Source organism: Erythrolamprus reginae, chromosome 4, assembly GCF_031021105.1.
Source record: "Erythrolamprus reginae isolate rEryReg1 chromosome 4, rEryReg1.hap1, whole genome shotgun sequence".
Lineage (NCBI taxonomy): Eukaryota > Metazoa > Chordata > Lepidosauria > Squamata > Dipsadidae > Erythrolamprus > Erythrolamprus reginae.
Window position 1 is genome coordinate 5,491,218 of NC_091953.1, and position 27,583 is coordinate 5,518,800.

At 40.2% G+C, this 27,583-nt stretch overlaps 1 protein-coding gene across 1 annotated transcript in view; it reads right to left on the reverse strand.

The window, feature by feature from the left end:
• Window positions 1-27,583, reverse strand: part of TENM4 (teneurin transmembrane protein 4) — a 291,782-nt gene that overhangs the window by 243,813 nt on the left and 20,386 nt on the right. The window contains exons 2-3 of the mRNA XM_070751518.1: window positions 11,125-11,413; window positions 1,655-1,924 (exon numbers count right to left, since the gene is read on the reverse strand). Of these exons, the coding sequence (XP_070607619.1) occupies window positions 1,655-1,924; window positions 11,125-11,347 (493 nt within the window). The 5' untranslated portion in view covers window positions 11,348-11,413. The remainder of the gene's footprint in view (window positions 1-1,654; window positions 1,925-11,124; window positions 11,414-27,583) is intronic.

Below are 27,583 nucleotides of genomic sequence, written 5' to 3' on the forward strand. Positions count from 1 at the left end.
ATTTTCCCCAACATCCAGTCAGAACTGAAGAAGCTTCTTGGACGAGAGGCGAAACATCTTCAAAAGAAAGGAAAACAACCCAAGAAAGTCCCGTTGCCTCCTGAAATAAGCACCTTTGGGATGAAGTGAATCAGTTCTGATATTCTCTTCGCATTGCCCAGGTGGCCTTTTCAGAGTTGGCCCCCACACAACATCTTTATTAAGGAATAGGTCAGAATGCCATTGTATATTAACTTTACTCTTAATGCCCTAAAGAATCGGCGACCTAACGTTCCAGCGCTTGTCTCCCCCATATTCAATTCCACCTGTGCGGTGGAGACAACCAGGCTGGAGTGACCTTATAGTTTTCATAAAAGATGAATGGCTAAAAGTGTGCAGTCTTTGTGTGCGAGTGTGTATGTGTGTCACCGCAGAGGCGGCAGAGCTATTTAAACAGACCGCGGGAGTCACTCAGAATGAGTTTTGGAAACTCGGCAGAATATCGTTTCCAAAGATAAATATCCATTCGGAGATAAAAGCTGGCGACAACAGCAAAGGAGATATTTGCGCAGGAGAAATTTATTAGCACCCTTCTTGAAATGGTTGTTTGGATAGACCTTCTCCTGAGCCTCCAGGACATTTATTTTTTATTTATTTATTATTAGAGTTGAAAGGGACCTTACAGGTCATCAAGTCCAACCCCCTGCCTGAGCAGGAAACCCTACAGCACCCCAGCCAAATGGCAGTCCAATCTCCTCTTGAAAATGTCCAAAGTTGGGGAGTCCACAACCTCCGCTGGCAGGACGTTCCACTGGTTGATCGCTCTCACTGTCAGGAAATTCTTTCTTATCTCCAGGTTGAATCTTTCCTTGGTCAGTTTCCAACCGTTGTTCCTTGTCCGGCCCTCTGGTGCCCTGGAAAACAGTGTGTCCCCCTCCTCTCCGTGGCAACCCCTTAAGTACCTGTATACAGCTATCATGTCCCCCCTAGTCCTTCTTTTTACTAGACTATCCATGCCCAGTTCCAGCGACCTTTCCTCGTATGGCCTGGTCTCTAGTCCCCTTATCATTTTATCTGCTCTTTTCTGCACCCTCTCTAGAGTCTCTATATCTTTTTTGAAGTCTGGTGACCAGAACTGGATGCAATACTCCAGGTGCGGTCTGACCAGGGCCTTATAGAGTGGTATTATTACCTCTCTGGTCTTGGAGTGTGTCCCCCTGTTCATGCAGCTTAGGATTGTGTTGGCTTTTTTAGCCGCTGCTGCACATTGCTGGCCCATGTTTAGCTGGCTATCCACTAAGACTCCATCACAGTTTTTTCCTGGCAGATTCAAAACACGAGCCTTTTAGTCATTTGCGGGTAAATATTTTGGACCGCGACACAAAAAGATGTGCTAAAGTTTTGACAAGAATGACGACTTCTCCTCCTCCATTTTTTCCATAACACACACATCAAGCGTGCCAGAGATGTAACCGGACAACTTGAAACACACACACAAACACACACACACATGAGAGAAACAGGAATGGATCGAATGCAGGACGTCCCTCATGAAAAATTCAAGATGGCAGCCGCCACCACATGCCGCCATCTTGTCTATTTTTTTTTACTCCCTTGATAGAAAGGTTTCCGTTGCGACACGGGAATCCAGCCGTTGCATTTTTTTATTCCTTACCTGTTTCCGTGTTGTCGTGTTCTGTGTCGGTCAAGGTAAGGTTGGAGTTGGCTCTGCTGGACAAACAGGAGCTACGCCCGGACTTGGTGCTGCGTGCCCACAATCGCACCGGGTGTTCTGGTGACATGATGGCGTCCGTTTCGGTATCAGCGTCGGAGCCAGCACTGATGGAGTAGCTGCCGTGGGGCAGCCCAAGGTCAGTCCGGTATAAAGTCCCATGGGGCGGCGAGACGTCTTCAAAGCCCAGTTCTTGTAAAGAAAAGTTGGTTCCTGCACACAAGGAAAAGAAGAAGAATATATCACATTGGACCAGAATACCTCCGGAACCGCCTTCTACCGCACGAATCCCAGCGGCCGATAAGGTCCCACAGAGTTGGCCTTCTCCGGGTCCCGTCGACCAAACAATGTTGTTTGGTGGGCCCCAGGGGAAGAGCCTTCTCTGTGGCGGCCCCGGCCCTCTGGAATCAACTCCCCCCGGAGATTAGAACGGCCCCCACCCTCCTTGTCTTTCGCAAGTTACTCAAGACCCACCTATATCGCCAGGCATGGGGGAATTAAGACATCTCCCCCAGGCTTTCTTATATTTTATGTTTGGTATGTATGTGCTGTATGGTTTTTAAATAGTTGGGGGTTTTTAATGTAATTTTATTATTAGATTTGTTCCATTGTTATACTGTTTTTATTGTTGTTGTGAGCCGCCCCGAGTCTTCGGAGAGGGGCGGCATACAAATCTAATAAATTGAATTGAATTGAATGGAATTGATCCAGTGATGGGCTCGGTACACAGAACCGGTAGAAAACAAATTGAATTTTTTTTCTTTTTTTCCCCTTCTGGGCTCTGGGTATGTTTTTCCTATCGCAGTAAATCAGATTGAATGTGAGTAATTTTAGAAGAGCTGTGCGTGGGTACATACACTTTATACACTAGTCTTCAGAGAGGGGTGGCATACAAATCTAATTAATAATAATAATAATAATAATAATAGATAATGTGTATTTTTCCTTGTGTTGCATGGTTTTTAAATGTTGGGTTTCTAATGTGTTTTCTTTTAAACATTAGATTTGTCACATTGTACATTGTTTTATTATTGTTTTGAGCCGCCCCGAGTCTGTGGAGAGGGGCAGCATACCAATCTAATAAATAATAATAATAATAATCATCATCATAATCATCATCATCATCATCATCATCAAGCCTAGACATGATGCTGTGGCACAGATGATCCACTGGAACTTGTGCCGGAACTACCGTTTACCAGTGGTAAAGAACTGGTGGGATCATAAGCCCAAAAAAGTGGTCGAAAATGAGCAAGCAAAACTACTGTGGGACTTCCGACTTCAGACTGACCGAATTCTGAAGCATAACACACCAGACATTGTGATCGTGGAGAAAAAGAAAGTATGGATCATCGACATTGCAATCCCAGGGGACTGCAGAATTGAGGAGAAGCAGCTAGAGAAATTAGTGAAATATGAAGATCTAAAAATCGAGCTGCAACGACTCTGGCATAAGCCCGTGAAAGTGGTCCCAGTGGTACTTGGCATGCTGGGCGCAGGGCCAAAGGATCTCAGCGGACATTTGAAAACCATCGGAATTGACAAAATCTCCATCTGTCAATTGCAAAAGGCCTCTTTACTGGGATCAGCAAACATAATTCGCCGCCACATCACACAGTCCTAGGTGCTTGGGAAGCGCCCGACTGGTGATGAAATACGAAATCCAGCATAGTGATCTCGTTTGCTGTGTTGTACTGACATAATAGATAATAGATAATGTGTATTTTTCCTTGTGTTGCATGGTTTTTAAATGTTGGGTTTTTAATGTGTTTTCTTTTAAAATCTTTAAACATTAGATTTGTCACATTGTACATTGTTTTATTATTGTTGTGAGCCGCCCCGAGTCTGCGGAGAGGGGCGGCATACAAATGTAATAAATTATTATTATTATTATTATTATTATTATTATTATTATTATTATTATTGTGTGTAATATGTATGTACACATATGGCATATATATACACTGCTCAAAAAAATAAAGGGAATACTTAAACAACACAATATAACTCTAAGTAAATCAAACTTCTGTGAAATCAAAGTGTCCACTTAGGAAACAACAGTGATTGACAATCAATTTCACATGCTGTTGTGCACATTCAACTTTGTACAGAATATTCAATGAGAATATTTCATTCATTGGGATCAAAGAAGTGTTATTTGAGTGTTCGCTTTATTTTTTCGAGTAGTGTATATCAATTCAAAGTGTTGGTTATGACCTTTAAAGCCCTTCATGGCATTGGACCAGAATACCTCCGGAATTGCCTTCTACCACACGAATCCCAGCGGCCGATAAGGTCCCACAGAGTTGGCCTTCTCCGGATCCCTTTGACCAAACAATGTCGTTTGGCGGGGCCCAGGGGAAGAGCCTTCTCTGTGGTGGCCCCGGCCCTCTGGAATCAACTCCCCCCGGAGATTAGAATGGCCCCCACCCTCCTTGTCTTTCGCAAGTTACTCAAGACCCACCTATATCGCCAGGCATGGGGGAATTAAGACATCTCCCCCAGGCTTTTTTATATTTTATGTTTGGTACGTATGTGTTGTATGGTTTTTAAATTGTTGGGGTTTTTTAATGTAATTTTATTATTCGATTTGTTCCATTGTTATACTGTTTTTATTGTTGTTGTGAGCCGCCCCGAGTCTTCGAAGAGGGGCGGCCTACAAATCTAATAAGTTGAATTGAATTGAATTGAATCTATACATATACATACACGCGTATGTTAACAATGTAAAGCATAAAAATTCAATGTCTAAAAAAACAGCGTGCTCTTTGAATACAATTTAGTTTGAGACACAGTATTGATAATAGTAAGAATGATATTGTGTAACTTGTTGCTTGTATCCTTACGACTTATATTAATAGTTATTGTTTCCTGATTGCTTATTTGTACCCTATGACAATCATTAAGTGTTGTGCATGATTTTTGACAAATGTATCTTTTTTTTTATGTACACTGAGTGCATAATGCACCAAAGACAAATTCCTTGTGTGTCCAATCACACTTGGCCAATAAAGAATTCTATTCTATTCTATTCTATTCTATTCTATTCTATTCCATTCCATTCCATTCTAATTCTATTCTTTGCAGGAGTACTTTGATTTGGACTCTGATTTAGTTTGGATGCTACCTAAAACCTTGTCACCTGCGTTTATCCCAGAGCAGTAACTACATTGAATTCTACTGTAGACTGAAATATTAATGCAACATCATTAATGCAATATCATTTCGATTCAATGGTGCAGAATGTGAAGGCTGTGTGTTTTTGTTTTATTTTTTAATGTATAATGTACACTGAAGATGACATTTAATTTCATAGTACGAGTCGCAATGACAATAAAATAAACTATAACTAAGTTTGGAACAAACTTCCAGCAGACGTGGTTGGTAAATCTACAGTCACTGAATTTAAACATGCCTGGGATACACATAGATCCATCCTAAGATAAAATACAGGAAATAGTATAAGGGCAGACTAGATGGACCAGGAAGTCTGTAGTGTCATCCCCAAACCCCCAACACTTTACCCTTAGATTATCTACGGTTGACCTCTCCAGATTCCTAAGAGGTCAGTAAGGGGCAAGTACAAGTGCACTAGAGTGCCTTCCGTCCTCTGTCCTATTGCTCTCCTATATCTCCTATTCCTTTCTTCTATTCCTATATCTCTTCTTCTATTCTTTCATTGATATGTTCTATTACTATACCTTCTCTTCTATTCTTTCTTAGATATATTTAACTATGAGTATCTCCTCTATAACCTTCATCATGTATTTTACTATGTGTATACCCACTAAAACCCTCATTGATTGACAAAATCAATCAATCAATCAATCAATCAATCAAATAAATTAATTAATGCAAGAATAATGACCTTAATTATTAAAATTAATAATAGACACACCCAATTCTCTCATCTTTCTCTCTTTCCCTTCCCATCTCTGGTTCAACCTCATTTAGGTTTCCTGTTTTTTCTACTATCTTTTCATAATCTCTCACACCTAGGTGGCAGCAGCTATCTTCACTAAATTGTCTGTCTGTCTCCTTCTCTTTCTTTCTAAAACATTTTTATTATCACTTTTCTTTACCAATACAAATGCAGGTAATTCTCGACTTATGACCAGAATTGAGCCCAAAATTTCGCCTGCTAAACGAGACAGATATTGTGAGTTGTGCAGCGTTTTGCCTCCTTTCTCGCTAGTCATTAAGTGAATCATCACAATTGGTCTGAAGTGCGAACAATGGTCATCATAAGTCACTTTTTTTCAGTGGTGTAACTTCAAACAGTCACTAAATGAATTGTTGTAAGTTTTTGTAAGAGTCTGCGGAGAGGGGCAGCTTACAAATCTAATAAATTATTATTATTAAGTTGAGGACTACCTGCAATGGCGATTAAGAACAAAACTGTCTATCATCTCTATCATCTATTTGTCTATCTATCATCTCTATCATCTATTTGTCTGTCTGTCTATCATTTCTATCATCTATCTGTTCATCTGTTTATATCTCTATCATCTATTTGTCTGTCTGTCTATCATCTATCTGACTGTTTATATCATTTATCTGCCTATCTGTCTATCATCTCTATTATCTATTTGACTGTCTGTCTATCATCTCTATCATCTATCTTTCTGTCTATCATCTCTATTATCTATTTGTCTGTCTGCCTATCTATCATTTCTATCATCTATTTGTCTGTCTATCTATCATTTATATCATCTATCTGTCTGTCTATCATCTCTATTATATATTTGTCTGTCTGTCTATCTATTATCTCTATCATCTATCTGTCTATCTATCTATCTATCTATCTATCTATCTATCTATCTATCTATCTATCTATCTATCATTTCTATCATCTATTTGTCTGTCTGTCTATCATCTCTATCATCTATCTGTTTGTCTATCATCTCTATCATCTATTTGTCTGTCTATCATCTATCTGTCTGTCTATCTATCATTTATATCATCTGTATGTCTATCATCTCTATTATCTATTTGTCTGTCTGTCTATATATCATCTCCATCATCTATTTGTCTGTCTATCATCTCTATCATCTATCTGTCTGTCTATCATCTCTATCATCTATTTGTCTGTCTATCATCTCTATTATCTATCAGTCTATCTCTCTATCATCTCTATGATCTATCTGTCTGTCTATCTATTATTTCTATCATCTATTTGTCTGTCTATCATCTCTATCATCTATTTGTCTGTCTGTCTATCATTTATCATTTATATCATCTATCTGTCTATCATCTCTATTATCTATTTGTCTGTCTATCATCTCTATCATCTACCTGTCTGTCTGTCTATCATCTCTGACATCTATTTGTCTGTCTGACTATCATTTCTATCATCTGTCTGTCTGTCTGTCTATCATTTCTATCATCTGTCTATCTGTCTATCATCTCTACCATCTATTTGTCTGTCTGCCTGCCTGTCTGTCTGCTTCTCTTTAATTTAGAGACTGACCTGTGTTGCTGGAAAAAGTACTAAAAAAAATTGAACGGAAGAATGCAAACTGAAAAAGTACAGAGGAGGGGAAAAAAAGGAAAAATAACATCGAGGATACTGTAGTAAAATAGCGCATCTTTTCAACATTGAAAAGTGTAAGAGAAAAGTGTAATTGGTTTACAAGCGATTGTTTTCCCCCGCTCCCTTTTTGAACACGTCATTCATGTGTTCTTATTTCTTTTTTCACTATATATTTTTTTGCATTCGGCAAGGAAGGAAAAAACCCCCATTGCTTGTCCTTTAAGGTCCTCCCGCCTGTTTTAGAAAGCAGTCAACCTGTCAGATACTTCTACATACCTCATCTCTCTGGAATGTATTACCAAGTGAACTCTATCAAGTCAATGTTTAAAGTCCTTCAAAAAATAGATTTTTCATAGCCCTTATGCCACTGCGAGTATCTTTTATGGGGACTTTTCTTTTATGACCGAAACCAATTTTGAAACATTTACACTTGTTAGATGGAGCGGCCATTGATTCTTTTATTATTTTGAGCAGTTTATTCTTGCATTGCTGAAACTTAAGAGAACAATACCTGTCCACCGATTAAAATAGTATCACAGGTGCAGCTCAACTCATCGCAACTACCTGGCACAGGTAGTCAGACCAGAATTGAGCCAAAATTTCTGTTGTTAAGCTAGACAGTTGTTAAGTGAATTTAGCCCCATTCCACAACCTTTCTTGACTTTTTTGTTTGTTTGTTTGTTTGTTTGTGTATGTATGTAATTTATTTATTTATTTATTTATTCATTCATTCATTCATTCATTCATTCATTCATTCATTTATTTATTTACCACCCCTCTCCGAAGACTCAAAATTGTGAAGCAATGGGTGGAAACTAATCAAAGAGAGAAGCAACTTAGAACTAAGGAAAAATTTACTGACAGTGAGAACAAGTAACCTGTGGAACAGCTTGCCTCCAGAAACTGTGCAAGCTACAACCACTCAAAGTTTTAAAGAAGATGTTGGATAACTATTTGTCTGAAGTGATATAGGGTTTTTGGCCTATGCAGGCAGTTGGACTAGAAAAACTCCCAAGTCTCTCCCAACTTTGTTATTCTATTCTATTTGAAGTACATCACTACCCTGTTTTCCCCCAAAATAAGACCTCCCATGATAATAAGCCAATCAGGTTTTTGAGTGCATGGCAATAAGGCCAAGCTCTTATTTCAAGCTTCAAAAAAAAATATTTCCAGGGAAACACAGTAGGTAGGTAGGTAATAGATAGATAGATAGGTAGGTAGATATGGTAGGTAGGTGTGTAGGTAGGTAGGTAGGTGTTGTGATTCAGTCTGAGGCTCCTCAGGGAACGGCTGGAACTCTGCCGGCTCCATGCTCAAAGGGGGAGGACGAGGAACAGGAGGAGGAGGAGGACCAGACAGACGGGGAAGAGGAATGTCAGGACGAGGAGGAGGGAGAACAACCTGAGACCCCCGGGGGGGAGCTCTCCCCAGCGAGTAGCCTGGAATCATTAGATGAGAACGCACAAGCCATCATAGATATGAGGCAGAGAAGGGCAGCACAACGAAGGGGACAATTAGCCAGGTATTTCCATCCCTAATAGGCAACAGCAGGGTTTGGGTGTGGTTCTCCCCAGAAAGGTTGAAAAGGCAGGCCCGCCCTTCCTGTATTGTGGAGAGTTATCTTTTGGGAGTCCTGTGACCTTGCTTCGATCCTTGGCGTCTCTGATTCTGGCTTGTGGCCTTGAAGGCTGAAAACTTGGGGGAGGTGTGGGTTTTATTATCTACAGTGGTGTGTATGCCAGCAAGAAGCCTGTTGTATTGTCTGGCCGTCGTGACTCTTCTGTGAAGCTTCATAGCATTCCAGTTTGTAAGAACAGTTTTTATTATCTGTGTTTGTTTTCAAAGATATAAAATGACTTTGCTTTTTACCAGCGTGTCTGGATACTCTTTTTAGTTGGTGTTGACGTCTGGGGGAACCCAGACAGAACAGTAGGTAGGGAGAGAGAGAGAGAGAGATAGAGATACCATGTTTCCCCCCAAAATAAGATAACCCCTGATAATAAGCCCAATCGGGCTTTTGTATGCATGGCAATAAGGCCAAGAACTTATTTTAGGATTCAAAAAAATATCTTATTTTCAGGGAAACATAGTAGGTAGGTAGGTATTTAGGTAATAGATAGATAGATAGGTAGGTAGATATGATAGGTAGGTAGGTGTGTAGGTAGGTAGGTACATAAATATAGATAGATAGATAGATAGATAGATGATAGATAGATAGATAGATAGATAGATAGATAGATAGATGATAGATGGATGGATGGATGGATGGATGGATGGATGGATAGATAGATAGATAGATAGATAGATAGATAGATACTCTGTCCCCCCCCCCCCAAATAAGACCTCCCCTTACAATAAGCCCAATCAGGCTTTTGAGTGCATGGCAATAAGGCCAAGAACTTATTTCAGGATTCAAAAAATATATATGATAGGGTCTTATTTTGGGGAAAACACGGTAGGTAAGAAAGTAGGTAGGTAGATAGGTAGGTGGGTAGACAGACAGACAGATAGATAATAGATACTCTGTTTTCCCCAAAATAAGACCTCCCCTTACAATAAGCCCAATCAGGTTTTTGAGTGCATGAGAATAAGCCCAAGCACTTATTTCAGGATTCAAAAAAATATATGACAGGGTCTTATTTTGGGGAAAACATGGTAGGTAAGAAAGTAGGTGGGTGGGTAGACGGGCAGACAGACAGACAGACAGACACACAGGCAGACAGAAAGGCAGACAGGTAGATGAAAGATAGATAGATGAATTTATTTATTTTTTTGTCAAGAAAATGTATGAATATGTCACCAGGACTTGAGCGGGACTTGAAAAAAGGTTTAAACCTCTTTTTTTTTTTTACAGCAATCTCTCTTCCTGTCACATTCCGGCTCCCCTGGTGCTAATTATTCTTGTAGCAAGCTCCAATCTCATTTCCTCAAGTGTAAAGTGAAAATAAGCAATGTGAGAAAATATTATTTGACTGAAATAGTAGAAGCTTGGAACAAACATCCAGCAGACGTGGTTGGTAAATCCACAGTCACTGAATTTAAACATGCCTGGGATAAACGTAGATCCATCCTAAGATAAAATACAGGAAATAGTGTAAGGGCAGACCAGATGGACCACGAGGTCTTTTTCTGCCGTCCATCTTCTATGTTTCTATTGCCCCCACAATCTGGCTCCTCATTTTACCCACCTCGGAAGGATGGAAGGCTGAGTCAACCTTGAGCCAGTGATGAGATTTGAACCACTGACCTACAGATCTAGCAGTCAGCTTTAGTGGCCTGCAGTACTACACTCTACCCACTGCGCCACCTCGGCTCTTAAATATCTACCCTACTGTGATTCTGTGGCACTACAGTGTTTTTATCATGGTTTCACCTTAATTTAATACAGTAGTACCTCTAGATACGAGCTGCTCCACATGCGAGTATTCCAAGTTACGAGCTGAGACGTGAGCAACATTTCTGTTCAACACCCGAGCTCAAATTCGGGATACGAGCCGAGTGTCCACTAGGTGGCGCAAGAATTCCATTTTTTCCAGTTATCTCGGCGCGGAAAGCCAAATCTAAATGCATTCGTTCGAGATAAGAATTGATTGACATACGAGGTCGGCTCTGGCACAAATTAAACTCGTATGTCGAGGTACCACTGTATTTTATTAAATATTGAATAATTTAATAAATATTTAATAAACCAACGGCGCATGCGCGGAAGCAAAGAAATCGCCAAAAATCGGTGAAATCTCATGTGCGCGCACACCCTCGCACAAAATTTCACTTCCTGCGCATGCGCAGAAGCCAAATTCTGCCTGGGCATGCCGGCGCACCCACTTGGTCACCCAAACATGTGAGCAAAACCGTACCAGTAGTGCCTGCTCCTACCTACCTGTTCGACAGTACTCGTCCGCTTCTTGGGGCACCATGTCTTTAACCCGATTGCCGTAGATCATTCTGGAATCCTGGTCGTAGGCCTTCAGAGTCTCGCTGGAACTGTACGACTTCTGCGGGATTTTGCTGTCCTCGCTCTCGGCTGAAGAGCTGGTGTACCGGCGTTCGGCATCACAACGTTTGGTCAAAGAACGGTATGGCTTCCTGTCTTTCACATCCATGGCCCTCTGATCGGTGTCTTCCACATCAACAAAGCGGGATTTGGGAGGCAAGCTGATCTAATTGTCCTAGAAAAGAGAAATCACAGGTTAAATCGGTTGTAGAAACCATAACGGACCTAAGACGGTTCATTAGGTTATGACCTATAAAGCCCTTCATGGCATCGGACCAGAATATCTCCGGGACCGCCTTCTGCCGCACGAATCCCAGTGACCGGTTAGGTCCCACAGAGTTGGCCTTCTCCGGGTCCCGTCGACTAAACAATGTCGTTTGGCGGGACCCAGGAGAAGAGCCTTCTCTGTGGCGGCCCCGACCCTCTGGAACCAGCTCCCCCCAGATATCAGAGTTGCCCCCACCCTCCTTGCCTTTTGCAAGCTCCTTAAAACCCACCTCTGTCGTCAGGCATGGGGGAATTGAAATTTTCCCTTCCCCCTAGGCTTATAGAATTTATACATGGTATGCTTGTATGTATGATTGGTTCTTTAAATTGGTTTTTTAAAGATTATTTTTAATATTAGATTGTTTACATTGTCTTTTTTATTGTTGTTAGCCGCCCTGAGGATTCGGAGAGGGGCGGCATAAAAATCTAATAAATAAATAAAATAAAATAAATAAAGTAGAACCCATTTAATACCACTGATTCATCCGGTTCCTTATGATGTTCACCAATTGAGAGCCAGTTCGGTCCAAATGGTTAAGACAGCAGGCTACAAAACAGAAGACCTTGAGTTCTAGTTACCTCTTAAGGAAATCTGGCTGAATAACTTTGGGCCAATCAGCAAGAGATCCTGAGTTCTAGTCTTGCCTTAGATGTAAGAGTTCGGAATAGGTTAACAACTTCAAGAGTTGTTAACCTAATCCTACCTAGCTTCTGCTCCCGTAATCTCACACTACTAACCAGAACATACAATACTTTCACTAGACCAATCCTTGAATACAGTTTATCTGTCTGGAATCCACACTGCATTTCAAACATAAACACTCAAGAAAATGTCCAGAGATACTTTACTAGAAGAGCCCTCCACACCTCACCTTCTTCCTTTGGCAGCGACTCTATCTATCTATCTATCTATCTATCTATCTATCTATCTATCTATCTATCTATCTATCTATCTATCTATCATCTATCTATCTATCATCTATCTATCTATCTATCTATCTATCTATCTATCTATCTATCATCTATCTATCTATCTATCTATCATCTATCTATCTATCTATCTATCATCTATCTATCTATCTATCTATCATCTATCTATCATCTATCTATCTATCTATCTATCATCTATCTATCTATCTATCTATCTATCTATCTATCTATCATCTATCTATCTATCTATCTATCTATCTATCTATCTATCTATCATCTATCTATCTATCTATCTATCTATCTATCTATCATCTATCTATCATCTATCTATCTATCTATCTATCATCTATCTATCATCTATCTATCTATCATCTATCTATCTATCTATCTATCTATCTATCATCTATCTATCTATCTATCTATCTATCATCTATCTATCTATCATCTATCTATCTATCTATCTATCATCTATCTATCTATCTATCATCTATCTATCCATCTATCATCTATCTATCTATCTATCTATCTATCTATCTATCTATCTATCTATCGTCTATCTATCTATCTATCTATCATCTATCTATCTATCTATCTATCTATCTATCTATCATCTATCTATCTATCTATCTATCTATCAATTTATCATCTATCTATCTATCATCTATCTATCTATCTATCTATCTATCTATCTATCATCTATCTATCATCTATCTATCTATCTATCATCTATCTATCTATCTATCTATCTATCTATCTATCTATCTATCTATCTATCTATCATCTATCTATCTATCATCTATCTATCTATCTATCTATCTATCTATCTATCTATCTATCTATCTATCTATCTATCTATCATCTATCTATCTATCTATCTATCATCTATCTATCTATCATCTATCTATCTATCTATCTATCTATCTATCTATCTATCTATCTATCTATCTATCTATCTACCTACCTACCTACCTACCTACCCAATATTTATGCCGCCCTTCTCCTTAGACTCAGGGCGGCTTATAACATGTTAACAATAACACTTTTTAACAGAGCCAGCCTATGGCCCCCACAATCTGGGTCCTCATTTTACCCACCTCGGAAGGATGGAAGGCTGAATCAACCTTGAGCAGGTGATAAGATTTGAACTGCTGACCTACAGACCTACAGTCAGCTTCAGTGGCCTGCAGTACAGCACTCTACCTGCTACTTAAACCTGGCAATTTTAATGTGGATGGACTTCAAACCCCAGGATGCAGTCCACACATGTTAAAAATTGCCAAGTTTCGAGAAACACTGATTTCACACCTTAAAAATCAGAGTTAAACAGTTTTGGGCTAGGAATAGGCGCTTTAAATGTTGATAAGCCTGGGCATCGAAACACCATCTTATCTTAGCCAGATGGTCATGCGTGAAGAAAACGTTCTACTGTAAGAAGGACCAGGGGGAAAATTGCAAACGCAAATATCAGATCCTTGCCTGAGCGTGACCGAGCGATAAATTATTTATCTAACTGTATTTGCAACACATCTCCATTCTGCTGCTTGCAGTAGATTAGCTTTCATCAGACTTAACTTTTTAAAATGGAAGCCTTTAAATTTAACAAAAGAAGTACATCAAAGTAAGTGCCGCAAAAAATAGCTGATGTTACATCAGGAAGACAAACAATAACTATCCGTTGAACCAATGGAAAGTAACTAACAAGAGTGCTTAGCCAAGTTAGCGTAGTCAAACTGCTAAGCGTAGTCAAAATGATAAAGATTTTTTAATGAAATGCTTAAGTTGATGCTACTACAGGTAGCTTCCTTGACATAAGACCGGTATTTTTGGGAAAAGTTGAGCATCTGTTTATCCAACTGTATTTATGGTGGTTGTTAAAATTCCTTGTGTGTCCAATCACACTTGGCCAATAAAGAATTCTATTCTATTCTATTAAACAAACTGCTGCTTCAGGAAAGCAGCCAGAAGTGAAGTGGATTATATTTATCATATCTAGTTTAATGAAAGGAAGGACCGGGGGGAGACATAATAGTAGCAGTCTTCCAATATCTCAGGGGTTGCCACAAAGAAGAAGGAGTCAAGCTATTCTCCAAAGCACCTGAGGGTAGAACAAGAAGCAGTGGGTGGAAACTAAACAAGGAGAGAAATAACTCACAGTAGAAGTGAAATTTCCTGACAGTTAGAATAATTAACCAAAGCAACAACTTCCCTCCAGAAGTTGTGCATGCTCCAATACTGGAAGTTTTAGGAAAATGTTGGATAACCATTTGTCAGAAGTGGTGTAGGGTTTCCTGCCTAAGCAGGGGGTTGGGCTAGAAGACCTCTAAGATCCCTTCCAACTATTCTATTCTATTCTATTCTATTCTATTCCATTCCATTCCATTCCATTCCATTCCAGTCCCTTCCAATCCAGTCCATTCTAGTCTAGAATTCTTTATTGGCCAAGTGTGATTGGACACACAAGGAATTTGTCTTGGCGCAGATGCTCTCAGTGTACATAAAAGAAAATATACATTTGTCAAGAATCATGTGGTACAACACATAATGACTATAGGGATCAAATAAGCAATGAGGAAACAATCAATATTAATAAAGAAATTAAGGATACAAGCAACAAGCTACAATCATACAGTCATTAGTGGGAGGAAATGGGTGATAGAAATGATAGTAGTAATAGTAGCATTCTATTCTATTCTATTCTATTCCTTATTCTATTTATTCTATTTCATATTCTATTCTATTCCTATTCTATTCTATTGCTTCTCCTATTCCATTCCATTCCATGTTCTGTTCTATTCTATTCTATTCTATTTCGTATTCTATTCTATTCCTATTCTATTCTATTGCTTCTCCTATTCCATTCTATTCCATTCCATGTTCTGTTCCATTCTGTTCTATTCTATTCCCATTCCATTCCATCCTATAAATCCACTTTCCTGAATGGGCAGGTACCAATTTGCAAACATCTCAAGTCCCCATGAAATAAAGGTGGTGGTGGGGGTGTTAGAGCCGGAGTACGGGTTGACTGCCCTAACTGAAACGGACACACATAAATTACATTCCACAAATGTTTCTTTGACTGATTGTGTCCTAGGCTACCGTGGTCAGAAGGACAGGGTGTGGGAACCCTGCCAACATGATTTATTGGAGATGTCTAATGAGAAGGGGGTAAAATAGGGTCATGTGGGCATGCAGCCTGGGTGAACTCAGTTCTGGCTACATCGGAGCATTGCAGGAATGCAGCTACTATACTAATAAATATTTGTATTTCTTTTGGACTTTAGCTCATGGCTCCTGAATTAATTAGAGTGTCATTTGGCAACTTCACAAGAGGGTTTTATTGTTTGCAATAAACAAATATTGAAAATTGACCAAAAAAAAAAGTCAGAAACCAGTGACTGCATGGCTCAAGGCCAGAGTATCTTCGAGACCGCCTTCTACCACATACCTCCCAGCGACCGTAAGATCCCACAGGGTTGGTCTTCTTCAGGTCCCGTCAGCTAAACAGTATTGGCTGGCGGGTCCACGGGGGAGAGCCTTCTCTGTGGTTGCCCCGACTCTCTGGAATCAGCTACCTCCTGAGATCTGCACTGCCCCCACCTTATTGGCCTTCTGGAAAGCGATAAAGACCTGGGTTTTATGACAGGGCTGGGGCCATTGACCTCGGGGGGATGACTAGCGAAGTTGGCCCATGAATGTATGGATGACTGCAATTATTTTAAATTGAAATGTTTTTTGTACAGATTGATGTTTGCTTTTGTTGTGAGCCTACCTGAGTTGAGAGTTGGGCAGGATAGATAGATGATAGATAGATAGATAGATAGATAGATAGATAGATAGATAGATAGATACAGATAGATGGATAGATAGATAGATACAGATAGATAGATTGATAGATAGATAGATAGATACAGATAGATAGATGGATAGATAGATAGATAGATAGATAGATAGATAGATAGATAGATAGATAGATAGATAGATACAGATAGACAGACAGACAGACAAATAAATAGATGGAAAATTTAATTGGGTAAACTTAAGCGAACATTTGCAGCCTTCATACTTTAACGCGAATGTTTCCCATCTATATTAATCTAACTTGTGCAAGCGGCATTTGGTTTGGTCGTGACCGCAATTAGGATGGAAGTATTATTTCTATTTATAAAGACTGGGACATATGCTGCTTTTTAGCACAGGGTGGGGCTTTCCTTCCAGGCTTCTGACCTATTAACAAAACTGAACAGAAATTCTTCCTCCGATTGCTAGGGTCTTCCAGTTCAAGGATTCATATAGTGGAGAGTTACATGAAAGCCAGCTGGGTTATTTTGCAGTATAATAGAGTTGGAAGGGACCTTGGAGGTCTTCTAGTCCAACCCCCTGCTTAGGCAGGAGACCCCACACCACTTCAGGCAAATGGTTATCAAACGTCTTCTTAAAAACTTCCAGTGTTGGAGCATTCACAACTTCTGGAGGCCAGCTGTTCCACGGATTAATTGTTCCAACAGTCAGAAAATTTCCCCTTAGTTGTAGGTTGTTTCTCTCCTTTATTAGTTTCTGTCTGTTGCTTCTTGTTCTACCCTTAGGTGCTTTGGAGAATACGAAGGAAGCTTCTCTTTGTGTCAGAGACGATTAATCCTTGACTTACTATTCTGTCGGGCTCTCTGGTAGACTCCTCCCAAAAATTCACAGGTACAAATTTCAGACACACACACATTTGAAAATTCAAAACAATGTTCTTTATAATGAAAATTCACTTAAACTAAGCCCTCTTTTGGTATAGCAAAGAGCACTCGTCTCCAAACAAACTGGTAATTTGTACAAGTCCCTTATCACTTCTGTGATACTTAGCTTGCAGCTGTGAGGCAATTCACAGTCCTTCTACTTTCACAAAGTGACACACACTTTGCTCTGGATTAGTTTCAAAGCGGGGGAAAATCAGCACACAAAAAGTCAAAGTCAATAAAGCAGTAACGAAACACAAGATCAGATAATCCTTCACAATGGCCAAATCCAGAGGCTGCTATTTATAGCAGCCTCACTAATTACCACAGTCCCACCCAACCACAGGTGGCCTCATTTTCTTTGTATGTCGTCCCTCTCTGAAGACTCGGAACAAAATCATTTGCAAACTGGTATGTATTTTTCAAGGATTGCAGAGTTCATGCGATTCGCATGTGTAACCCTTCCAGGGGGCTTCAATGGGCAAAGTTAACAGGCAATGCTGAATTTGCTTAATGAGCAGGTGGTCTGCTTGGTGATCACAGGGGGGAAAAAAAAACCTCAAAAAATTGGGTATGTTTCACTTAATGACCACATTCTTAGCAATGGAGGTTGACTGAGGTTGTAAAATGAGGACTGCCTGTGGCTCCATCCCTGGTGAAAGATACCACCAAGTTTTTTGAGGCATCCATCCCAAACATTAAAAAAAGAACAAGAGCAGACTAAGATGGAGGAGAAGGAGAAGAGGAGGAAGAGGAAGAGGAGGAAGAGAAGGAGGAGGAGGAGGAGAAGGAGAAGAAGAGGAGGAGGAGAAGAAGAGGAGAAGAAGAAGAAGAGGAGGAGGAGGAGGAGAAGAGGAGGAAGAGGAAGAGGAAGAGGAGGAGGAAGAGAAGGAGGAGGAGGATGAGAAGGAAAAGAGGAGGAGGAGGAAGAGAAGGAAAAGGAGAATAAGAAGGAGGAGGAGGAGGAGAAGAAGAAGAAGAAGAGGAGGAGGAGGAAGAGGAGGAGGAGAAGAAGAGGAGGAGGAAGAGAAGGAGGAGGAGGAGGAGAAGAAGAGGAGGAGGAGGAGGAGAAGGAGAAAAAGGAGAAGAGGAGGAGGAGGAAGAGGAGGAGGAGGAGAAGAAGAGGAGGAGGAAGAGAAGGAGGAGGAGGAGGAGAAGAAGAGGAGGAGGAGGAAGAGAAGGAGAAGAAGAAGGAGGAGGAGAAGAAGAAGAAGAAGAAGAGGAGGAGGAGGAAGAGGAGGAGGAAGAGGAGGAGGAGAAGAAAAGGAGGAGGAAGAGAAGGAGGAGGAGAAGGAGAAGAAGAGGAGGAGAAGAAAAGGAGGAGGAAGAGAAGGAGGAGGAGGAGGAGAAGAAGAGGAGGAGGAGGATGAGAAGGAAAAGAAGAGGAGGAGGAGGAAGAGAAGGAGAAGAAGAAGGAGGAGGAGAAGAAGAAGAAGAAGAAGAGGAGGAGGAGGAAGAGGAGGAGGAAGAGGAGGAGGAGAAGAAAAGGAGGAGGAAGAGAAGGAGGAGGAGAAGGAGAAGAAGAGGAGGAGAAGAAAAGGAGGAGGAAGAGAAGGAGGAGGAGGAGGAGAAGAAGAGGAGGAGGAGGATGAGAAGGAAAAGAAGAGGAGGAGGAGGAAGAGAAGGAGAATAAGAAGGAGGAGGAGGAGGAGGAGGAGAAGAAGAGGAGGAGGAGGAAGAGGAGGAGGAGAAGAAGAGGAGGAGGAAGAGAAGGAGAAGAAGAAGGGGGAGAAGAAGAGGAGGAGGAGGAGGAGGAGAAAAAGGAGAAGAGGAGGAGGAGGAAGAGGAGGAGGAGGAGAAGAAGAGGAGGAGGAAGAGAAGGAGGAGGAGGAGAAGAAGAGGAGGAGGAGGAAGAGAAGGAGAAGAAGAAGGAGGAGGAGAAGAAGAAGAAGAGGAGGAGGAGGAAGAGGAGGAGGAGAAGAAAAGGAGGAGGAAGAGAAGGAGGAGGAGAAGGAGAAGAAGAGGAGGAGGAGGAAGAGAAGGAGGAGAAGGAGAATAAGAAGGAGGAGGAGGAGAAGAAGAAGAGGAGGAGGAAGAGGAGGAGGAGGAGAAGGAGAAGAAGAAGAAGGAGAATAATAAGAAGAAGAGGAGGAGGAGGAGAGGAGGAAGAGGAAGAGAAGAAGGAGGAGGAGGAGGAGAAGAGGAATAATAATAATAATAATAATAATAATAATAATAATAATAATAATAAAAATAATCAGAAGAAGAAGAAGAAGAAGAAGAAGAAGAAGAAGAAGAAGAAGAAGAAGAAGAAGAAGAAGAAGAAATAAATAATAAACATATAAGACATTTTGGCTCAAGACAGGCTCCACATTAGAGAACCAGACAACAATCAATATGACACTTTCATAATGAAATTAGAGGAACTCCAGGAAATTATATTCCATTCAGCTTAATGTCTGTTCTGGATAGATGACTAAAATAATAATAACTGAAGAAAAAGTAGAGGTGGTTCTGGAGTTAAGACCGCAATCCGTTCCAGAATTTCCAATTCTAAGCCAGGCGGTTGTTAAGCAAATCCTGCCCAATTTTACAACCGTTTTGCAACCCCAGCTGTTATGCAAATAACTAAAGTGGTTAAGTGAATCATGTAGATTATAAAGCGGTGCAGAAGGAAGCAAACCAGCAGAGAGGTAACTTAGAATCCACCCCTGGATCTCATTTCAAGGGGACAAAAAAATCAGGAGAAAGTCCAGAAGATTATTTTTATCTCTCTGGAATTAAGACAGCGGATAAAAAAACTGGAAGGTTCCAGAGGTGACGGATTAACTCTTGATCTGTCTCTGGCCCTCCCAATATTTTAGCTGAGAAATATTCCTCCTAGCCTAGAGGAGCCCTGTTTGCAGCCCTCAGCAATTTTGCAACTGGCTTTGATCGACTGAAAGAGGATCTTCTTCGATCAAAGGCTGTTTCCACTCATCTGGTCCTTCCACCCCAGGGCCATTTGAAGATATTCCCCCCAGAGATATTTCTTTGGACTTCTTACTACTTGGAGAGATGCAAGACAGGGCTGTGATCTGGGAGTATTGTATTTGTGTTAGTATTATACTGAATTGTATTATACCACTATATTTTATTTTATTTATTATAATATTATAGTATTTAAAAAAAATGCATTAAGAGATAGAACATAGATAGATACAGTAGATAGGTAGGTAGGTAAGTAGGTAGGTGATTGATAGATAGATAGATAGATAGATAGATAGACAGACAGACAGACAGACAGACAGATTTAGATTGATAGATATAGATGGATGGATGGATGGATAGAAGACAGACAGACAGATTTAGGTTGAGATAGATAGATAGATAGATAGATAGATAGATAGATAGATAGATAGATAGATAAATAATAATAATAATAATTTATTAGATTTGTATGCCGCCCCTCTCCGAAGACTCGGGGCAGCTCACAACAATGATAAAAACAATATTATAGTGAAACAAATCTAATATTAAAAAGAAATATATAAAACCCTATCATATTAAAACCAGACAACACATACATACCAAACATAAAATATAAAGAGCCTGGGGAAACGGTGTCTCAAATCCCCCATGCCTGGCGGTATAGGTGGGTCTTGAGTAGTTTAGTAAAGACAAGGAGGGTGGGGGCAGTTCTTATCTCCGGGGGGAGTTGATTCCAGAGGGGCAGGGCCGCCACAGAGAAGGCTCTTCCCCTGGGGCCTGCCAGACGACATTGTTTAGTCGACGGGACCCGGAGAAGGCCAACTCTGTGGGACCTTATCGGTCGCTGTGGGATAGACAGATAGTAAACAGACAGATTTAGATTGATAGATATAGATGGATGGATGGATAGAAGACAGACAGACATCTTTAGGCTGAGATAGATAGATAGATAGATAGATAGATAGATAGATAGATAGATAGATAGATAGATAGGTAAATAGTAGACAGACAGATTTAGATTGATATAGATGGATGGAAGGATAGATAGATAGAAGCCGGATAGACAGATTTAGGTTGATAGAGGTAAGTAGGTAGGTAGATAGATGGATGGATACCCTGTTTCCCCCAAAATAGATAGATGAATGATAGAGATGATAGAGTCTCCCAGAGAGACAGACAGACAGACATATGAATGGACCATCCAAATACTGCAGGGTATCAAACACTTTTGCTATGAGAGCAGGCCAAAATATTGGAGAAAAGGTGACGGAGGGGAGGAATGATGGAAAGGTATAAAACCATGCATGGGATGGAGAAACTGGGTACGGGGAGACATTTTCCTTCCTCGCTCTAACACCGGGACTGGCAGTCACCTAATGAAAGTCACCAAGAGGAGACTTAGAAAGGACCCAAAATCCATTTCAAACCCATTTCACACCTCAGAGAATTGGCCTGGGAGATTTATTGCCGTCAGATGGTACAATGGCCACTAATTTCAATGGCCTTCAAAAGCCATTTTAAAAAATTCATGGAGGATGGGTTATTAGTCCTGGAATTATTAGTTATGACAGGCGATTAGTCTTGAAGGTTTCACATTACATTTCCAGATTATAGGTAGTCCTCGATTTACGACCGAAATCAAGCCTGCAATTTCAGTCCTAAATTGTGACACTGCCTTGAGGCATAAGTATTATATTGTTAGAGAGTCTTTCTTTCTTTCTTTCTTTCCTACTTTCTCTTTCCCTTCCTTCCTTCCTTCCTCCCTCCCTCTTTCTTTCTTTCCTTCCTTCCTTCTTTCTTTCTCCCATTTCTTTCTTTCTTTTTTCCCTCTCCTCCTCCTCCTCTTATTCATTTTCGTTCATTCATTCATTCATTCATTCATTCATTCATTCATTCATCTGACTTCTATGCCGCCCAATCTCGAAGGACTCAGAGCAGCTTACAATAATAATATAAATAGAATACAAATAGATTCAGAACAAAAAAAAAAGTCGAGTGTAATATCAAAAACTATAAAACCCTGTATTAAAAAGAAACCCATTAATTATAAAGCAGTCATAATCCCATACATACATACCATTCATACAGTGTGGCCTTGTCAGTTGTTAGTTCATGGCCCCCCCAGGACTTCTGGCAAAGCCAGGTCTTTGTGGTCTTAGGGATGCCTAGTAGGGTGGGAGCAGTATGGATATAAGGGGGTAGATGGTTCCATAGAGCTGGGGTGGCCACAGAGAAGGCCCTCATAAGAATATAAGAACATAAGAAGAGCCCTGCTGAATCAGACCAAAGCCCATCGAGTCCAGCATTCTGTGTCACACAGTGGCCCACCAATTGTCCATGGGGATCTTGAGCAGAAAGAGAAGGCAAGACCCTCCCTTTCCCTTGACCCCCAACAAATGGGACCCAAGGGAATCCTGCCTGCCTCAACCAACACTTGGACATCCGTTTCAATAACCATCAATACACTTGGCATCCATGAATCTGTCTAATCCTGCCTTGAAGCTCTCCAGGCTGACAGCTGTCACGGCCTCTTCTGGAAGGGAATTCCATAAACCAAGGACCTTCTGGGTGAAGAAATATTTCCCTTGATTTGTCCTCACTTTCTTACCTGTGAGCTTCAAGAAGAGCCCTTCACTCCTCCACTCGAAAGAGAATACCCTACAAAAGTAGATTAACTATCCTGGGTCTAGAAAGCTTAGAACTACGACGCCTAAAACGTGATCTAAGTATTGCCCACAAGATCATACGCTGCAACGTCCTGCCTGTCAATGATTAGTTAAGCTTCAACTGCAACAACACAAGAGCACGCAACAGATTCAAACTTAATATTAACCGCTCCAAGCTTGACTGTAAAAAATATGACTTTAGCAACCGAGCTGTCGAAGTGTGGAACTCATTACCTGACTCAGTAGTGTCAACCCCTAACCCCCAACATTTTCCCCTTAGACTCTCCACGATTGACCTCTCCAGGTTCCTAAGAGGTCAGTAAGGGGCGTACATAAGTGCACTAGTGTACCTTTCGTCCCCTGTCCAATTGTCTCTCCTTTATCTCATATATCTTTTCTTCCTTTCATATATCTTCTCCCCTATTTTTATATATTTTCTTCTATCCTTTTCTTTATATATATTACTACTTGTCTATTCTCTTCAATGTGTTTTATGCATTGGACCAAAGAAATAAATAAAATAAATAATAAATAAATAAAATGGGCAAAAGTCCCCCTGGCCACAGCTGAAAGAAGGTTCTGCCTCTTCCCCCTTCTTTCCCCCATCCTTTTCTTTCTCCCCCTCCTCTTCTCCTTCTCCTTCCCTCCTTCTCCAAACCCTTCTTCCAGGGAACAATGGGAGATTTCTATGTCCAGCCAGAGAGCAACCTAAACTAAATGCTGGAGAGATTCTTGGCCTCATCCAGCAGAATTCTACTAAAATAATGTCCCCATTGCCAAGTGTTATTAATATTTGCCTAACCAACGAAGTGTGGATAAAATAAAACATTAAAAATCTAACAGGGAACTGAGCATAATTCATCTGAAATGAATTGTGAACATTTTTCCTCATTAACAAATGACAAAATAAATACAACGCTCTTGATCTGGAACATCATGTTTTATGGATGGTACGGAATCCAACGATTGGAAAGCAATTTTTTCGTGCTTTACATTTTTATTTATTTCCAGGGTTTTTGTTCAAGGAAACGACCAGGAAAAGATAGTTGGCAAATCTGTTGCAACTTTAGATTTATCTGTCCCCCAAAATAGTTTACCATTATGAGTTTCTTCCACTTTTTCTTAAACCAAAATGGTGGAACATCACATTCCATAATTCTAGGCCAATAAAGCTAATATTCTTGGAAAATATGTAGATAAATGTTTCCAAATGTAAAATAATGCACTTGGGGAAAAGGAATCCCCAATCTGAGTATTGCATTGGCAGTTCTGTGTTAGCAAAAACTTCAGAAGAGAAGGATTTAGGGGTAGTGATTTCTGACAGTCTCAAAATGGGTGAGCAGTGTCGGAAAAGCAAGTAGGATGCTTGGCTGCATAGCTAGAGGTATAACAAGCAGGAAGAGGGAGATTGTAATCCCCTTATATAGAGCGCTGGTGAGACCACATTTGGAATACTGTGTCCAGTTCTGGAGACCTCACCTACAAAAAGATATTGACAAAATTGAACGGGTCCAAAGACGGGCTACAAGAATGGTGGAAGGTCTTAAGCATGAAACTTATCAGGAAAGACTTCATGAACTCAATCTGTCTAGTCTGGAGGACAGAAGGAAAAGGGGGGACATGATCGAAACATTTAAATATGTGAAAGGGTTAAATAAGGTTCAGGAGGGAAGTGTTTTTAATAGGAAAGTGAACACAAGAACAAGGGGACACAATCTGAAGTTAGTTGGGGGAAAGATCAATAGCAACGTGAGAAAATATTATTGGACTGAAAAAGTAGTAGATCCTTGGAACAAACTTCCAGCAGACGTGGTTGGTAAATCCACAGTAACTGAATTTAAACATGCCTGGGATAAACATATATCCATCCTAAGATAAAATACAGAAAATAGTATAAGGGCAGACTAGATGGACCATGAGGTCTTTTTCTGCCGTCAGACTTCTATGTTTCTATAAATCCAGATTATTCTATAGAAATTGATAGATTCACTAGAGTTGGAAGGGACCTTGGAGGTCTCTTAGTTTAAAAGCCTGCTCAATCTCCTGCTATAACGAATTCTTGTACAATCTCTTCTTTAAAAATTCCATTGATGGGGAACCCACAACTTCTGGAAGCAAGACATCTGGTAGGTTTTTGGCAATGTTGTTACAATGGGCTCTGACACTTAGGTCATAAGATGTGAGTACTCCAAGGTCCTTAACAGAGTGAGTGTCATCTACAATTTGTGTCCTCCACGTTTGTATTTTGTGGGCACATATTATATTATATTGGACACATACAGTGCTCAAAAAAAATAAAAGGAACACTTAAACAACACAAGTAAATCAAACTTCTGTGAAATCAAATTGTCCACTTAGGGAGCAACACTGATTGACAATCAATTTCACAAGTATTCATTGAGAATATTTCATTCATTCAGATCTAGGAAGTGTTATTTGACTGTTCCCTTTATTCTTTTATTTTTGAGCAGTATATTATATTGGAACACTGCTATCATGTTTAGTTTCCACCCATTGCTTCTTGTTCTAATTTAAGGAGAATAGGTTGACTCCTTTTTCTTTGTGGCAACCCCTGCTATCATGTCTCCCCTGGTCCTTCATTTCATTAAACTAGACATACTTGGTTCCTACAACTGTTGTACATATGTTTCATGGGTTTTAATCATCATGGTTGCCCTTCTTTGCATATTGTGACAACCTTATTCCATGTGCTAGTTGGCTTTATTTACTTAAAACAGCAGCTAATGCAAGACAATATTTATTTTATTTCTACAATGCTCTCCCAATGAGTCCCAAAACAGTTTATAAGCGAGCAATAAAAATAGTCTTAAAAAGAACTATTACCAATAAACTCAACAGTGGTTAAAGATTAAAAAAAAAACCACTCAGAAAATGCAAAACATTGGAAAAACAGAAATTTGCCTATTGAGGAAGATATAATTGAAAAAAATCACATTGTGTGCAGAAATGGATAGTTTAACCAAATAAATAAAAAATATACATGAGCAAGTGTAGATTAACTGTTGGAGTAGGTTTTATCACTGGACGGAGAAAAGGAAAAAAAGAGTAAAATCAGAGAATTAATAAATATTGGATAATATCGGTAGTAAATGTTAGAGGATCGGTCACAAAAGGAAAACCAAAAGATACACCAGAATGAGATCTTTGCTAAAACTCAATATATAGATATGTAAATATAATTTATGTAATAGTAAATAAGCACCATTAGATTTGTATTAAAGGCACGTCACAAAAATGTCCAACTTTTATTTTAAGGTTTTCTGTTTCTTTTCTGTGTGAGTTTGATTGTGTTGTGTTTTATGTGTTTAAATAAAGTTTATTTATATATATATATATAAAAAGAAAATGCAAAAGAGATTATTTTAGAAGGAGGAAAAGAATGTCAAGGGTGGAAGAGCATGGTAGAATATAAAGTGAAAGAGAAGAAGGAAGGAAGGAAGGAGGGAGGGAAGGAAAGAAGGAAGGAAGGAAGGAAGGAGAGAGGGAAGGAAGGAAGGATGGAAGGAAGGATGGAGGGAGGGAGGGAGGGAAGGAAAGAAGGAAGGAAGGAGAGGAAAGGAAGGAAGGATGGAAGGAAGGACGGAAGGAAGGAAGGAAGGATACAGCATTGTTCCTAAAGTACAGATAGACCTTTTATTTATTTTATTTACTTTTATTTTTCAAATTTATAGGCTACCCTTCTCCTAGTGGACTCAGGGCGGCTTACAACAATAAAATGATAACAAAATTAAAGTACCCCAATACATAGAATAAAAACAAGTAGTAATGTTAAAACCCAATATAAACGGCATACAAACATCACTCATTCATACTTTTGGCCGGAGTGGAAAACTATCGCTCAATGGCCCCAGACCTATAGGCCTAAGTGTGTTTTCAAAGCCTTTCAGAAGGCAAGGAAAGTAGGGGTGGTACAAATCTCTTTGGGGAGTTGGTTCCAGATGAGTGGGGCCACAACAGAGAAGGTTCTTCCCCTAGGCCTTGCTTAACTGACGGGACCCGGAGAAGGCCGACTCTGAGTGGCCTAACCGGTCACTGGGGCATGTGAGGCGGAAGACAGTCCCATAAATAATCTGGTCCTTATCCTTCCCTATCAGTTCGGAAGACTGTGTGTATGCAGAAACCTTTGTACATGTGCAGAGGGTTCGTTGCCAGCCGCTTTCAAGCCAGCCATCGGAGAGGAGTCTTCGGAGATGGGCGGCATACAAATCTAATTATTATTATTATTATTATTATTATTATTAATAATAATAATAATAACAATAATAATAATTATTATTATTATTATTATTATGTCAGCACAACACAGCAAACGAGATCACTATGCTGGATTTCGTATTTCATCACCAGTCGGGCGCTTCCCAAGAACCTAGGACTGTGTGATGTAGCGGCGAATTATGTTTGCCCATCCCAGTAAAGCGGCCTTTTGCAATTGACAGATGGAGATTTTGTCAATTCCGGTGGTTTTCAAATGTCCACTGAGATCCTTTGGTACTGCACCCAGAGAGCCAAGTACCACTGGGACCACTTTCACTGGCTTATGCCAGAGTCGTTGCAGCTCGATTTTTAGATCTTCGTATTTCACTAACTGATGGGTACGCCTTGTCCCCACTGATGGTTACGCTTTGTCGGGGTAGTGGGGCTTGTGTGCTTCAATGAAGCTGAGAGCTGTGCCGGTGGTAGTGTAAACTGCTGGTAGGTCTAACCTTGCTGGAGTGATCAAAGCAGAAGAGCCAGACTAAACGTACCTAACCCATTTAAACTAATGGAGAGACAAAACAAAAAGAAGTCCATACTGGCTCGGTCGTCGCCCAGGATAAAAAGGACCGTGGT